Source organism: Nesoenas mayeri (genome assembly GCF_963082525.1).
Source record: "Nesoenas mayeri genome assembly, chromosome: 2".
In the NCBI taxonomy this organism is placed as follows: domain Eukaryota; kingdom Metazoa; phylum Chordata; class Aves; order Columbiformes; family Columbidae; genus Nesoenas; species Nesoenas mayeri.
In genome coordinates, this window is record NC_137543.1 from 157,230,494 (window position 1) to 157,243,061 (window position 12,568).

General features: G+C 47.8%; 1 protein-coding gene across 2 annotated transcripts in view; it reads left to right on the forward strand.

Annotated features, from left to right (window-relative positions):
- Window positions 1-7,352: 7,352 nt before the first annotated feature.
- RHEB (Ras homolog, mTORC1 binding) overlaps window positions 7,353-12,568 on the forward strand; it is a 42,531-nt gene continuing 37,315 nt past the window's right edge. For both annotated transcript variants that reach the window (XM_080339834.1, XM_080339835.1), the window contains exon 1: window positions 7,353-7,714. In XM_080339834.1, the coding sequence (XP_080195960.1) occupies window positions 7,663-7,714 (52 nt within the window). In that variant the 5' untranslated portion in view covers window positions 7,353-7,662. The remainder of the gene's footprint in view (window positions 7,715-12,568) is intronic.

Sequence of the window (12,568 nt, forward strand, 5' to 3'; positions counted from 1 at the left end):
TTCCTGTAGTACATAATGGAAATTATTAAGGGAGTGGAGCATCTCCCGTGTGAGGAAAGGCTGAGGGAGCTGGGGCTCTGGAGCTGGACAAGAGGAGACTGAGGGGTGACCTCAGTAATGTTTACAGACATATAAAGGGTGAGTGTCAGGAGGATGGAGCCAGGCTCTTCTCGGTGACAACCAGTGATAGGACAAGGGGTAATGGGCTCAAACTGTAACACAGGAGGTTCCACTTAAATTTGAGAAGAAACTTCTTCTCAGTGGGAGTGGCAGAGCCTGGCCCAGGCTGCCCAGGGAGGTTGTGGAGTCTCCTTCTCTGCAGACATTCCAACCCGCCTGGACACCTTCCTGTGTAACCTCATCTGGGTGTTCCTGCTCCATGGGGGGATTGCACTGGATGAGCTTTCCAGGTCCCTTCCAATCCCTGACATTCTGTGATTCTGTGGAACTGTTCTTAGACTTTATCTTTCTTACTATCTGAAAAACATTGTCAAGTCTTCTCCAGCACCTTTTCTGACAAGGTATTATAAATATCCACTCTGTTCCCTGCATTTGTGGACAGTATCGAATTGAAATAGCTGGTTTGGCCCAACCGCAGCAACCTCAGGGTCTGGTGCTGATCGCTGCCATCAGAGATGAGATCAGCACCGCTCCAATTATCATTGTGGAGGAGATGGCCCGATAGACATTAAAAATAGATGCATCTTTGTGAAAGCCCAGGTATCGCTCCAGCACCTCCACTGCCGTCTCCTCAGGAGGGATGTGTGGGAGTTGCCAAAACACATTGTGAGATCTCTGCTTAGCACTTGTCTGCATGAGCATCTTCTCCAGTCCTGTATTCAAGGTATTTTTGAAGAGAAGGGCTGAACCACCGATAGGTACCTTCTTATATACTTAATGTTTTAGCACAAGGTCTATTGGCCCTGTTCCACGCGGACAGCTTTGGGCTTGTCTGAATAAATTAGCATGCGGGAAGCCAGAATGAATTTGCAGTTTTCAAACAACCATGTACAGACTTCCTATTTTAACACTATTACAAGCACTGTTCATGTGTTGTGGACACAGGAATAGTAAAAGAACGGAAATCAGCCTCCTCGGTGGTACAAAACTGTATTTAGAAAATTTCTACCCTTTTCTGCAACTCGGTTCTGAATTTGAATTTATGAGAAGTACAATTGCAGCGTAACTCCACCAGCATGAATAAAGAGCAGTGCTATCAAAAAGACGCTCGGCTTATACTGGCACAAGTAGCAGTGCTGATGCAGTAAACAAAACTAAAGAAATCAAGTCATCTTTCATACAGATCAGTTTACTACAAAGTTAAAAAAATGCTTGTTCCAGCATAAGGGAGGGTCAGGACTAAGTAAATGAGGGTAGAGAAAGGAGGGGTGACTCAGCAGCAGAGCCACAGGTACCAGATTAAAGTGACAGTGCAACTAAAGCTGTGATCTCCGGCTCTTCATGTGGCTTGTGAGAGGCCTCAGCCATGGAAAAGAATCAATAAAATGTCATTAAACTCAAGTTCTTGCACGTTTTTTCCCCTGGCCAGGCAGCAAGCAGTACCTATAGATGTGAAACCACGGCAGCAGCTCCAGGTATCACAGTATCACAGTATGTTTGGGATTGGAAGGGACCTCAAAAGATCATCCAGTCCAATCCCCCTGCTGGAGCAGGAACGCCCAGGTGAGGTTGCACAGGAACATGTCCAGGTGGGTCTTGAATGTCTCCAGAGAAGGAGACTCCACAACCCCCCTGGGCAGCCTGTTCCAGGCTCTGCCACCCTCACTGAGAAGAAGTTTCTTCTCAAATTTAAGTGGAACCTCTTGTGTTCCAGCTTGATACCATTACCCCTTGTCCTATCATTGGTTGCCAACGAAAAGAGCCTGGCTCCATCCTCATGGCACTCACCCTTTATATATTTATAAACATTAATAAGGTCACCCCTCAGCCTCCTCTTCTCCAAACTAAAGAGACACAGCTCCCTCAGCCTTTCCTCATAAGGGAGGTGCTCCACTCCCTTAATCATCTTTGTTGCCCTACGCTGGACCCTCTCCAGCAGTTCCCTGTCCTTCTTGAACTGAGGGGCCCAGAACTGGACACAATATTCCAGGTGTGGTCTCACCAGGTGCTCCCATTCTCTCCCTGGACCAGGCGGTGCTGCCAGCGGAGGTGGCAGTGACCTTCCCAAAAAGCCTCTTCAGTCGCACGGATGATCTTCTGTCCGGAGGATGTGAGATGCTGCAGAAATGGATTCCACTCAGCCAGCAGGATGGAAAGCATAATTGATTCCTGTGCTTCCCTGTGCATTTCCTTGCCCAGCAAGAGATGTGTGTGAACGATGATTATTCTAAAGTGCTGCTTGGTCTCAGAAGGGAGCAGATTAAGTTTGGGTTTTACCTACTCTGAATATTTTTAACTGTTGAAGCGTAAGAAAATGTTTATTGGTAGACTTCAGCCCTCAGTATTTTCCAGTATCTAGAGATGTTTTGAACTAACTTAAAACAAAATCACCCTTTGCTGGCATTGATCACTGGACTGATGAAAACGTTTTCCTGTTTTACTTCTTTTTCTTTCTGTTAAAAGGTCTGAGATCTTTTAGCCCCTGCAAACAGTGTTTGCTGTTTATTAACTGAACTGCAATTGTTGCACATCCAAGGCCTGTTCATCTCATTTTACTAAGGAATATTATCCTGCTGGGGGTGTTTGGGTACCACAGAAAGAACCAGCCTCATTTTCCGAGCCCTGAGCTCTTGTTCTCACAGCAGAGGAATCTGACTGAAGCGGTTCCAAGACAGCACATTGCTTTGAGAACACTCCTTGCCATCTTTTAATAGAAGTTAGGCTAAGCCGGACTCTTCCAGCTTTAGTCCAACTAGAAGTAAAGCCACATGTGCTTAATCCTGTCATACAACAGGTTGTTGAACTGTTCACGATGAGCCCTCCAGTCCAAAAGCTTCTCTGAACTTTCACCCCTTCTGCTCCCATATTGAACACTTACTAGGGGTAATTTCCAGAGGAAAACATCATTCTGAATAATTTAATACTACCCTTGTGTCCTCATAATGTATATTATGCAAAACGAATGTTCTGCAGAGGCTGCTCTTTACTCTTAACTTCAGGTCTTAATTTAAATGTGGTTTGGAAAGTCACTTCCTTCGCCCCCATTTGTTCGATGATGTTGCAGCCAGACCTGTTCCCAGTGAGGTAAATGGGAACAGGAGGTGACCTGTACTCATGCATCAAACTCCTTTAAAAAGCACAAACAAACACCTTGTCCCTGCCATCTGCATACCAGGACCTGTATGTTCCTTAATTTGATTCTACCGCTATTTTGCCAGTGTTTCTAACTGAATATTGGAAACTATGATCCTTGTGAAAATGCAAGAAGGAGTAGGAACGAGTGTACGATGGAACTGAATGTACTTTGTAAGCTCCGTGGCAGGAAGGTCGGTGCTGTCAGTGTGGAAGCACGCCCAGCGCAAACACTGCACGGGGCAAAAAACTCCTGGGGAAGGTCCTGATCTGCCAAAGGACAGAGCAGGTAATTAATTATACTAGTAACTGCTGTTACAGGAATTGAATGCGCGAGTCAGAGCTGTTCTGCATTTGGGATCTGAGTAACAGCGTGTTTGTGGGTTTGTATGTGTTGTATTAGCATAAAAATACTTATGTTTCCTCCATGAAATTCATCATTGTTTTTCCTCTATCCTGGTTTTTCCTCCATCACAACAAAGCAGCTATAAGCAAGAAAATAAAAGATATGTTCCCTTTCCTCAGCCTCCCTCGACATCTGTTGAGTATATGGCTGCATATACATAACCTTGCAGTTCTTCCTTCTGGCATTTGCTCTTTTTCAGTAAAAAGGCCATATCTGATGTGCTGCATTCATTAATACAATTAATTGCATTTATCATCCGAACAGCTGCGAAGGCTGTGTTTGATTTGAGGGAGTATCTGGTCAACTCACACATAAAGCAGGGCTGGAGTACAGCCAGCGGTGCATCAGCGCGTGGTGTACGTCACTTGTCCGAGTTCTCTGAACGCCTTTGCAGCTCCCAGCACAACTCGCAGACCCTGGGGGAGTGAAGCAGCTGGAGCAGGACCAGGGAACGCTGAGGTTAAGCCCTGATGCCGCGCTGGGAAAACACAACCCGAGCGTCACGCTTGTTAGAGGCAAAGAGAATTTCAGAGAAAGGCCACTTCATGTGAGAAGCTGTTCAGCCCTAAACGTATTAACACAAACAGTGAGTTCAAATCCCATGCGGTGCCCCAATGAGACGTTCCCTCTGCCCCGGAGCCCTCCAGGCATCATCTGGGCTTCACCTGGGCAGGAGAAATGCAATGACGGCCTTATCGCCATCCAGATCAGCTCATCCCTGCTTCAGCTGCTACCGCTTGCACAGCAGCATTCCAGAGCGCTCAAAGGCTGCTCGGCACCGTCTCCAAGTCCTAGAGCACGGAGGATGGACAACGTTCCCCAAAAGTTCCTTATTTGCCTGTATTTCGAGCATCCCAGTCAAGATAGAACAAACACCTGAGAGATCCTCGTGGAATAAGGATTATTGGCCATCCAAAGAGCCAGTGGAAGGACATCACAGCTTTTTCTGCAAGTTTACCAAACACCCATGCCCAGGAAGGATGAGTTCTAAGCTCCTGTTGTGATGCAGGTTGAGCAAGCACGGATATCGTATGGTGGGACAAACCCATTGCAATTAGCGACAGTAAATAAAGCAGCTGAAGGGGTGAGAGAAACCCTGCATTAGTAAGCTCTCCTAAATGAGTACAGAGAAAGTGCAAGTTAACAGAAATGAGATAAATAAACAAGGGTCCGAAAGGTGCGTGAGAGAAGAAAAAGAGAGTAAGGGAAAAGACCTAATCAATAAAAATGGGGTGGCAAGGAGGGAGCAAAACCAGAAGCTCTCGCAAATGAAGAAATATTGGTGCTTACCACTTTGAGCACATGGAAGGGTAAAAACGTATTTCTGAAAATGCAGATGAGGTTTCAGCAGCGTGAAAAGCACAGCGCCTAAACATGATGGGGAAGTCAGAAAAAATGTGAGAATATATATGGAAGCTGAAAGTGTAACTACCCCAAATTTCACCTGTGCTTCCAGATCCATTTAAATCATTGGAAGGTAACTCTTGCTTTAGTTTTTTCAGTCCTCTGGCTTGGTAAATGGCCCAAATTTTGGACCACGCCATGGGCCTGGGGGGAGCAAGGACGACAGCGCAGCTGCAAGGCAACTCAGGGGATGGTCCTGCAGTCTTCATGTCTTTTAACACATCAGACTTGTGTCTTGTTTAAAAAGACATCTGTTAAAACATGCAAGACGAAAAGGTGCGTGGGGATCTGCAGCGGGCAGGTCGGTCCCTCCGCACCTCACAGAGCGGTGAGGGCAGGATTTCTGAACGCTGCTCTTTCCTCAGCCCCAGCAAATCCACCCGTGTGGCAGGGTCACCCCAGTCCCGGCGCTGTGGTACCCTGCAGCTGCGACCAAAGGGGAATCTGTGCTGCAGCAAGGGGAAAAGAGAGGCGGGAGGGGGAAAATAGCATGCAGAGTGACATCCAACACTGCTGTCACTGCCAGAGTACACAAACCCACTTCCTCATCAAATAATGATCCTTTCATCACGTACCTATTCGCTAAATGCATCTGCTGTTTCACAGGTTACCAGTACTCAGCTGTCGAGATCCTATAATCCAGAAAAGAGTACAGACTATCCCAAAAATGCCTTAGAGCTTGTCTGCTTCTTCAGAAGCAAGTCGCTTTTGTGTATAAACAGCTTTCTTTTGCCTTAGTTCTCTGCCCTTGTACCAGATTAGATGAACAGCAGTGCATTGGAATGAACAGTGGAGATCGGGGAGGAGAAAAAACCCATATCCCATAACACCATCAAACTGTTAGGTTGGTTTAGTTGTATCAAACAGTTTTACTCTAGCATAATTGCATGTTAGATATATGAGTGCACCCCCCAAAAAAGACAAGATATATATAGATAACACAATTTTTACTTCTAAATAATGTTCATTTTTCTGTAAAATGTGGAATGGGTAAATATAACCAAAAATGTGTGCAAAGTCCTTCATGCCTTTCTCCCTTAACTCTGCTGCATGTGCTATTGGAGACTTCCACACTTTATGGATGCACTCACTCTTTTTTCCAAGCCTAAAACTCACATGTCCCAGTTAACACGTTTCCTCCACCCCTCACTCTCTCCTTTACGTGCGTTTGCCAGCACTTCACACATGTTCAGGTCCAATATTTCCTAGGACACCACAATTAATCTGTGTGCAAAGAAAATGCTCTGGAAAGGCACCAAGGAGGAGACCCAGGGCTGGGGGTGGTGGCACCTCAGAGCGTGGTGGCCCTTGGCGCCCGGGAATGGACCAACCGGGCAAATATTTAATGAAATATAACAAGGGCAAGTGTAGAGTCTTGTATCTGGGCAGGAACAACCCCAGGTTCCAGTGTAAGTTGGGGAATGACCTATTAGAGAGCAGCGTAGGGGAAAGGGACCTGGGAGTCCTGGGGACAGCAGGATGACCATGAGCCAGCACTGGGCCCTTGTGGCCAGGAAGGCCAATGGTACCTGGGGTGGGTTAGAAGGGGGTGGTCAGTAGGTCAGAGAGGTTCTGCTGCCCCTCTGCTCTGGGGAGACCACACCTGGAATATTGTGTCCAGTTGTGGCCCCTCAGTTCCAGCAGGACAGGGAACTGCTGGAGAGAGTCCAGCACAGGGCAACAAAGATGCTGAAGGGAGTGGAGCATCTCCCGTGTGAGGAAAGGCTGAGGGAGCTGGGGCTCTGGAGCTGGACAAGAGGAGACTGAGGAGTGATCTCAGTAATGTTTACAGATACATAAAGGGTGAGTGTCAGGAGGATGGAGCCAGGCTCTTCTTGGTGACAACCAGTGATAGGACAAGGGGTAATGGGCTCAAACTGTAACACAGGAGGTTCCACTTAAATTTGAGAAGAAACTTCTTCTCAGTGAGGGTTGCAGAGCCTGGCCCAGGCTGCCCAGGGGGGTTATGGAGTCTCCTTCTGTGCAGACATTCCAACCCGCCTGGACACCTTCCTGTGTAACCTCATCTGGGTGTTCCTGCTCCATGGGAGGATTGCACTGGATGAGCTTTCCAGGTCCCTTCCAATCCCTGACATTCTGTGACTCCGAGACCCCGTGAACCGCTGCGCACGCGCGGCTCCCCAGCCCCCTCCCAGCCAATCCGCGTCCCCGCTCGCCCTCGTTCGCCAGCCCCGCCCCTTTCTTTGAACGTTACTGCAGCCGCCGCTCTCGGCCAATCGCCGCCCGCGCTTCAGCAGCACCGTCCAATCGGCGCGGAGGGGCGGGGCGGAGGGGCGAGGCATGACGCAGCGAGTTTTTCCCCTGGCGGCGCCCGGGCCCGCTCCGCACGGCGCCGAGGTCGCGGCTCCGGCCTGTGACGCGTGACGCACAGGTACGTGAGGGGCTGGCGAGCGCGGCGGTCACGTGGGGCGGGCGCTGCTGCCAGGCGCCGCGGTCCCGTGCGCTCGCCCCGCCGCCCCTCCCCCGCCGCATGTCGCTGGCGGCGCGTCCCGCTCCCCCTCAGCCGCCCGCCCAGCGCCGCCGCCTCCTCCGCTGTCGCCGCCGCCCTTGATGTGGTTCGGGGCCGGGCGGGGAAGAAGATGCCGCCGTCCAAGTCCCGCAAGATCGCGATCCTGGGCTACCGGAGCGTGGGTGAGCGCGGGGTGAGGCGGGGGCGGGGGGTGTGTGTGTGAGGGGGTGGCGGGGACGGGCCGTTGGGGCGGAGGTGGCGGCGCCTTCCCCCGGCCCGGGCTCCGCAGCGCCCCGTGAGGGAGCGCGGCCCGGCGGCCCCGCCGCATCGCCCTCCCCCGCGGCAGCAGGTGCAGCGGCGGGGAGGGGAAGGGAAGGGAAGGGAGGGCCGGGCCGCTTCCCGCCGCCGGGAGCGCGCAGCCGCGGCGGCCGGGCGGGCCCCGCCATGGCGGCGCCGCAGAGCGCGGCGGGCCCGGGGCTGCGGGGCCGCCTGCCCTTAATAGGAAGTTTCACCCCCCTGCGGCCGCTGCGCTCCCGGCTGGCCCTTCCCGCAGGGCGAGGAGGTTCCTGCCCCGCCGGGGCTGTCGGTGTGCGGGCGGCTCTCCGCGCCGTGCCCGCCCTGGTGCCGCTCCCGGGGAAGGGGGGGTCGCGCCCGTGGGGCTGGGCCGGGAGCGCTCCGGTCCTGCTGGCTCAGGGACGCTGTGCTGGAACTCCCTCCGAACGTGCCCATGTGTAGGATTTAGAGCCGATTTTCAAATACTGAGGGGAATCCCGTTGTTCTGTTCCCACTTCTGGTTTTTTTGTTTGTTTTGGTTTTTTTTCCCCTCTGCAGGCATGCTCGGCGGCTGCATCCGCAGCGTGGCGTGTCCAGCCGGTTTTGCTCATTAGGGCCGTGGGGTCGTGCTGGCTCCGTGTGTCCCCAGCGTGGGACATTCGGCTCTTGCACGGTGCTCCTGGCACCATCCACGCAGGGTCCTCTGCGTGGAGAAAATTCCTGGAAACGTCCAGCACGAGTCTGTCGTAGCAAACAGGGTTTTGTTCTGTTGCTGCCCACACCTGTGATCCTTTTGCCCCCTCCTTCACCATCTTTGATGGAGAACAGTTTCAGATGTTTCAGTTTTTGGGTTCCTAAAGCGGAGGGGAGTAAGCCGCAGTACAGCTATCCTCGTCGATCAAACTTAAAAGCGTAGATCAGTGTGGAAGATAACGTGTGGTTGGAAAAAAAGATGCTACAGTTAGATACTGTGCTGCTCTAAAAGGGGTTTTTATGCTAAAATAGCGGCTAAATCAGTAATATGTCTTTTGTTGTGCAGTCAGCAGAAAGAACCCTTAAAGCTTTTTCTTTTTCAAGATCATGGAAAGGGTGAATAAACCTTTCTTAGATGTTTTGGATGTAACTGCAGCCAGACTTTGAGATGGGGTGATGTAAAAAGGATGCCGAATTTGTCTAGTCCTTGAAAGGAACAGCAAATAGTGGATTGATCAGTTTGCACAGCGTATTTGACATCACTTCTTGCAGTCTGTTACACTGTCTGTCCTGTGTTATGTTTTCTCTCTTTTTTTCTTTGAGCACTGGCAAAACCAAGCAATGGGCAGTATCAGTGGGAAGGAAGGATGCCTGAAATTCTGTGGTTCAGAAGTCTGTGATGGGGACTAGGTGCACTGTTGAGCTTCAGTCTTTCATCTGTTGACAATGACAAGCATCAGTAAGAAATTCGGATGAAAGTAGGGTATATACTCTGTTGGGGAAAAAAAATAGAAGAACTAGTGTAGTATTGTTAATCTGTTTTGTGATGTTTGAGCAATAGTACTCATGTGGAAAGGATGAGCAAAAAGTTATATAACATCTCTTGAGACCTACTGCTGAACTCATTCAGCTGAAGTTTCCAGAGGTTAGTGCGGTATTAGGCTTGATGGGACAAGATCAATTTTATTGGGACAACTACAAGTTGTAGGAACATAGAATTAAGAGCAGGGGGAAATTGTGGCTTACTGTAGTTTTCCTTTCATTGTCCTTGATAATTCTGTGTTACCCCTTAGGTAAAAATCTTGTATATTAAAATGGCAAAGTTACTCATCTTAAATAAGGGAGCATTAAATCCCTCGGCAAATACTTACATAAAAGTTCAAGGAGTAGAAGCTGGTCATTGGAGTCTTGCTTCCATCTGTTAAAGTTGTTAGAAAAGCACTAAAGTTGAACTGTGAGATTTAGGTTGCGTTCTCTGCTTATCCGAGTATGACTCCCAAAGTCTAGGAGGACAGCTACTTAGTTTGGCTTCAGGTAAGCTTTTGAGTAAGTCTTGCTTTGTATCATGATGACTAGAATATTACCTGAACCTTGGGTGAGAAAGGATCTAAACTCTTCATAGGACAAGCTTTTGGGTGGTAGAAAATGCAGGATGTTTATGGGGAAAATGCAGTGTTTGAACAGAGCTGATGTTCATGAAGTGGGGGCAGTAATTTCAAAATCTGAATGACTGGGAGAAAATGTTTTCTGAATTTCATTTTATAATTAGTGAGCTACGTTCCTTATCCATTAGCATTAATCTTGACCCTGGAACAATGCAGGCTAACTATGCTAGGTTGTAAAATATTTACAGTTTTATGGGTTAGCATAAATGCTTAGGTGATCTGCTCTGTGAAGTTGCATCCTCCCCTTGTAATTTCTATGGTGTTTGAGGTGAATGGCAAGCCGTTTTTCCCCCCGTGTCTCTTTCAGTTATATATTGAAATAACCAGGTTTTGATGACATTTCAAGCAGCGAGCTGTTCCCTACAGTTGATGACTCAACAATTTTGTGGATCATTCAGGTCATGAGCCTGTATAGTAATGGACAGGCACGTCTTCCATGGGGATCTGCGAAACTTGTCTGAATCTTCTACTGGCTTCATGCTAATCCCTTGTTTCTTTTATTTACTTCAAATTTTATTGTTATCCCAGTGCTGTTGTCGAAGAGAGTAGAGGTTGGGAGTGGTGTTCTGATATAACAATTCTCGGAATAGAAGATTCAGGAGGCTGCTTGTTTGAATACACTCCCTCTGTCTTTCAACAGCACCATCAAACCTTCCATACATGAAACTGTTGTGTGTGCTGATGGGAGAGATCGTGGTGGAAACCTCACAAATTCCCAGGCAGACGTACTTCTGAGATGCAGACAGAGTATTTGCCAGCAACTTTGGGAATCGTATTTTGGTGAGGAACGCCAATTATGTGTGGATGTAGAGTACAGGTTGCGGCATGACACTAGACAGAATCACACAAGAATGTCTCCTTTGGGTTTTGCTCAGGCAGAAATCGGTCTAAGTTAAATTCCTTTATGTAAGCGTGCTCGTCTCAGTGAGGTTCTGAGTAGAAATCAGGTGGATTTCATCCCCAAATCTGATCATTTCATAACAGGGGGAACTTGGCTTGGATTATTCTTGTTTGATAAGTGACCAGAGTGGACCAGTTCCTGGAGACTTGACTCTCAAAAAAACATCTATCCTGTGCATAATGAGACATAAGATTTAAAGAAATTACTGCCTTCACTAAAAAGAATATTCATACTAGTGTTTTGGTCACAATTTATTATATCCCAAATGTAATTGGAAATAATGGATTTGCATGGGAATAAATCAAGCAATACTAAGATTTTTTCTGAATCTCTTCAGTGGAACAGCTGCTCTAAAAACTAGCATATAGTTGTCCAAAATGTCTTGTGCTCAGTTTGGTTCTTTTTTGTTCATAGAAGAAATATGTAAATTCAGACCACAAATGCCTGTATCAAAGAAGAGGTTTCTTTAGATCATCTTGTAAAGTAGCTTATTACTGGGATTCTCTGTATTATAATGAGCTGATGGATTTCAGATAAGCAGGGAAGTGTTTGGATCAGTAGCTTCAGTCGTAGGTCATAATCTCAGCCTGATTTTGGTTTTGTTTTTTTTTCTGTTTCTCTATAACTTATGCTACTTATTACAGATGCACGTGCCGAAACTGGAATTGTTTCTGAATTTTACATGTTTGGACCGGTGATCTGAAAATGCTCTCCTGGTCAGTTTATAGCTCTGAGAGTGAAATCCACTAAAGTTAGTGGTGACTTAGCCATTTTCTTCCCCAGCTAGATAGTACTCAGTGACTGTCAGGTTTTATACATCAGCTTTTTGTGTCGGTGGACAGCAGTCCATACTGCATGCAGAAGTAGTTGTGCTCTGTGACTGCGTTATGCAGGCAGCAAAAAAACTGGTGGAACAAAAACATATGCCAAGGTTAGATTTATATGGAAAGGCTTCCAGGTGGTTGTAGTAAGCCAACAAATGCTTCTCCCCTTTATACTTTGCCTGGAAGCAAGAAATGCAGGAAAAAAAGTAGAGCCTTTAATACATACCTGTCAATAGTAAGAATAATTGTTAAGACAAAATGTAGCTACTGTTTTTGAAGACGTGAGTTATTTTACTACTAGGAGGTTTGTATTGTAAAATGGAGTTGAGGCTTTGCTTTTCGGTTCTGAGAGATGGCATCTGTTCGCACAGCAGTATTCCACCCTGAGGAGAGATCCCTTTGATATTGGATGGAGGGAAGTGGTAATTTTAGCAGGCAATAAATTGCCCGTTTAAATGTCAAGAGAGAAGGAACAGAGAAATTACTGCTGTCGTGCGCTGTAATTTGGTTTACAGAGCTGGTTGTGTCTGCAATGTTAGAAATCCTAAGATTTAACAGGAAAATTGAGTGGTTCGGGATCCAACCAATACCCAAGGTTAAATTTTGCCGGGTTCCTAAAAAGTGCCAAGATGATTTTCATAGCACTTCCCTTGTCAGGGCTGCATTCCCTCTGCCCAGGTGCAGCAGTGCTGCTGGAAGGAAAGGTTGTGGCTACCAGAGAACGGACGTGAGGCTGGAAATGCCAACTTTAATTGCATTTTGCTGTGACTGACCATGCCCTTCGGCAGTGGAAGTTGCTGTGGCGCATTCGATAGCAGTAGCGGGAGCACTAGAGGCAGCGTGTTCAGCTGTAATATCAACCCACCGCAGGGTTATTTGAGGACAGCGTTCCAGGATTAA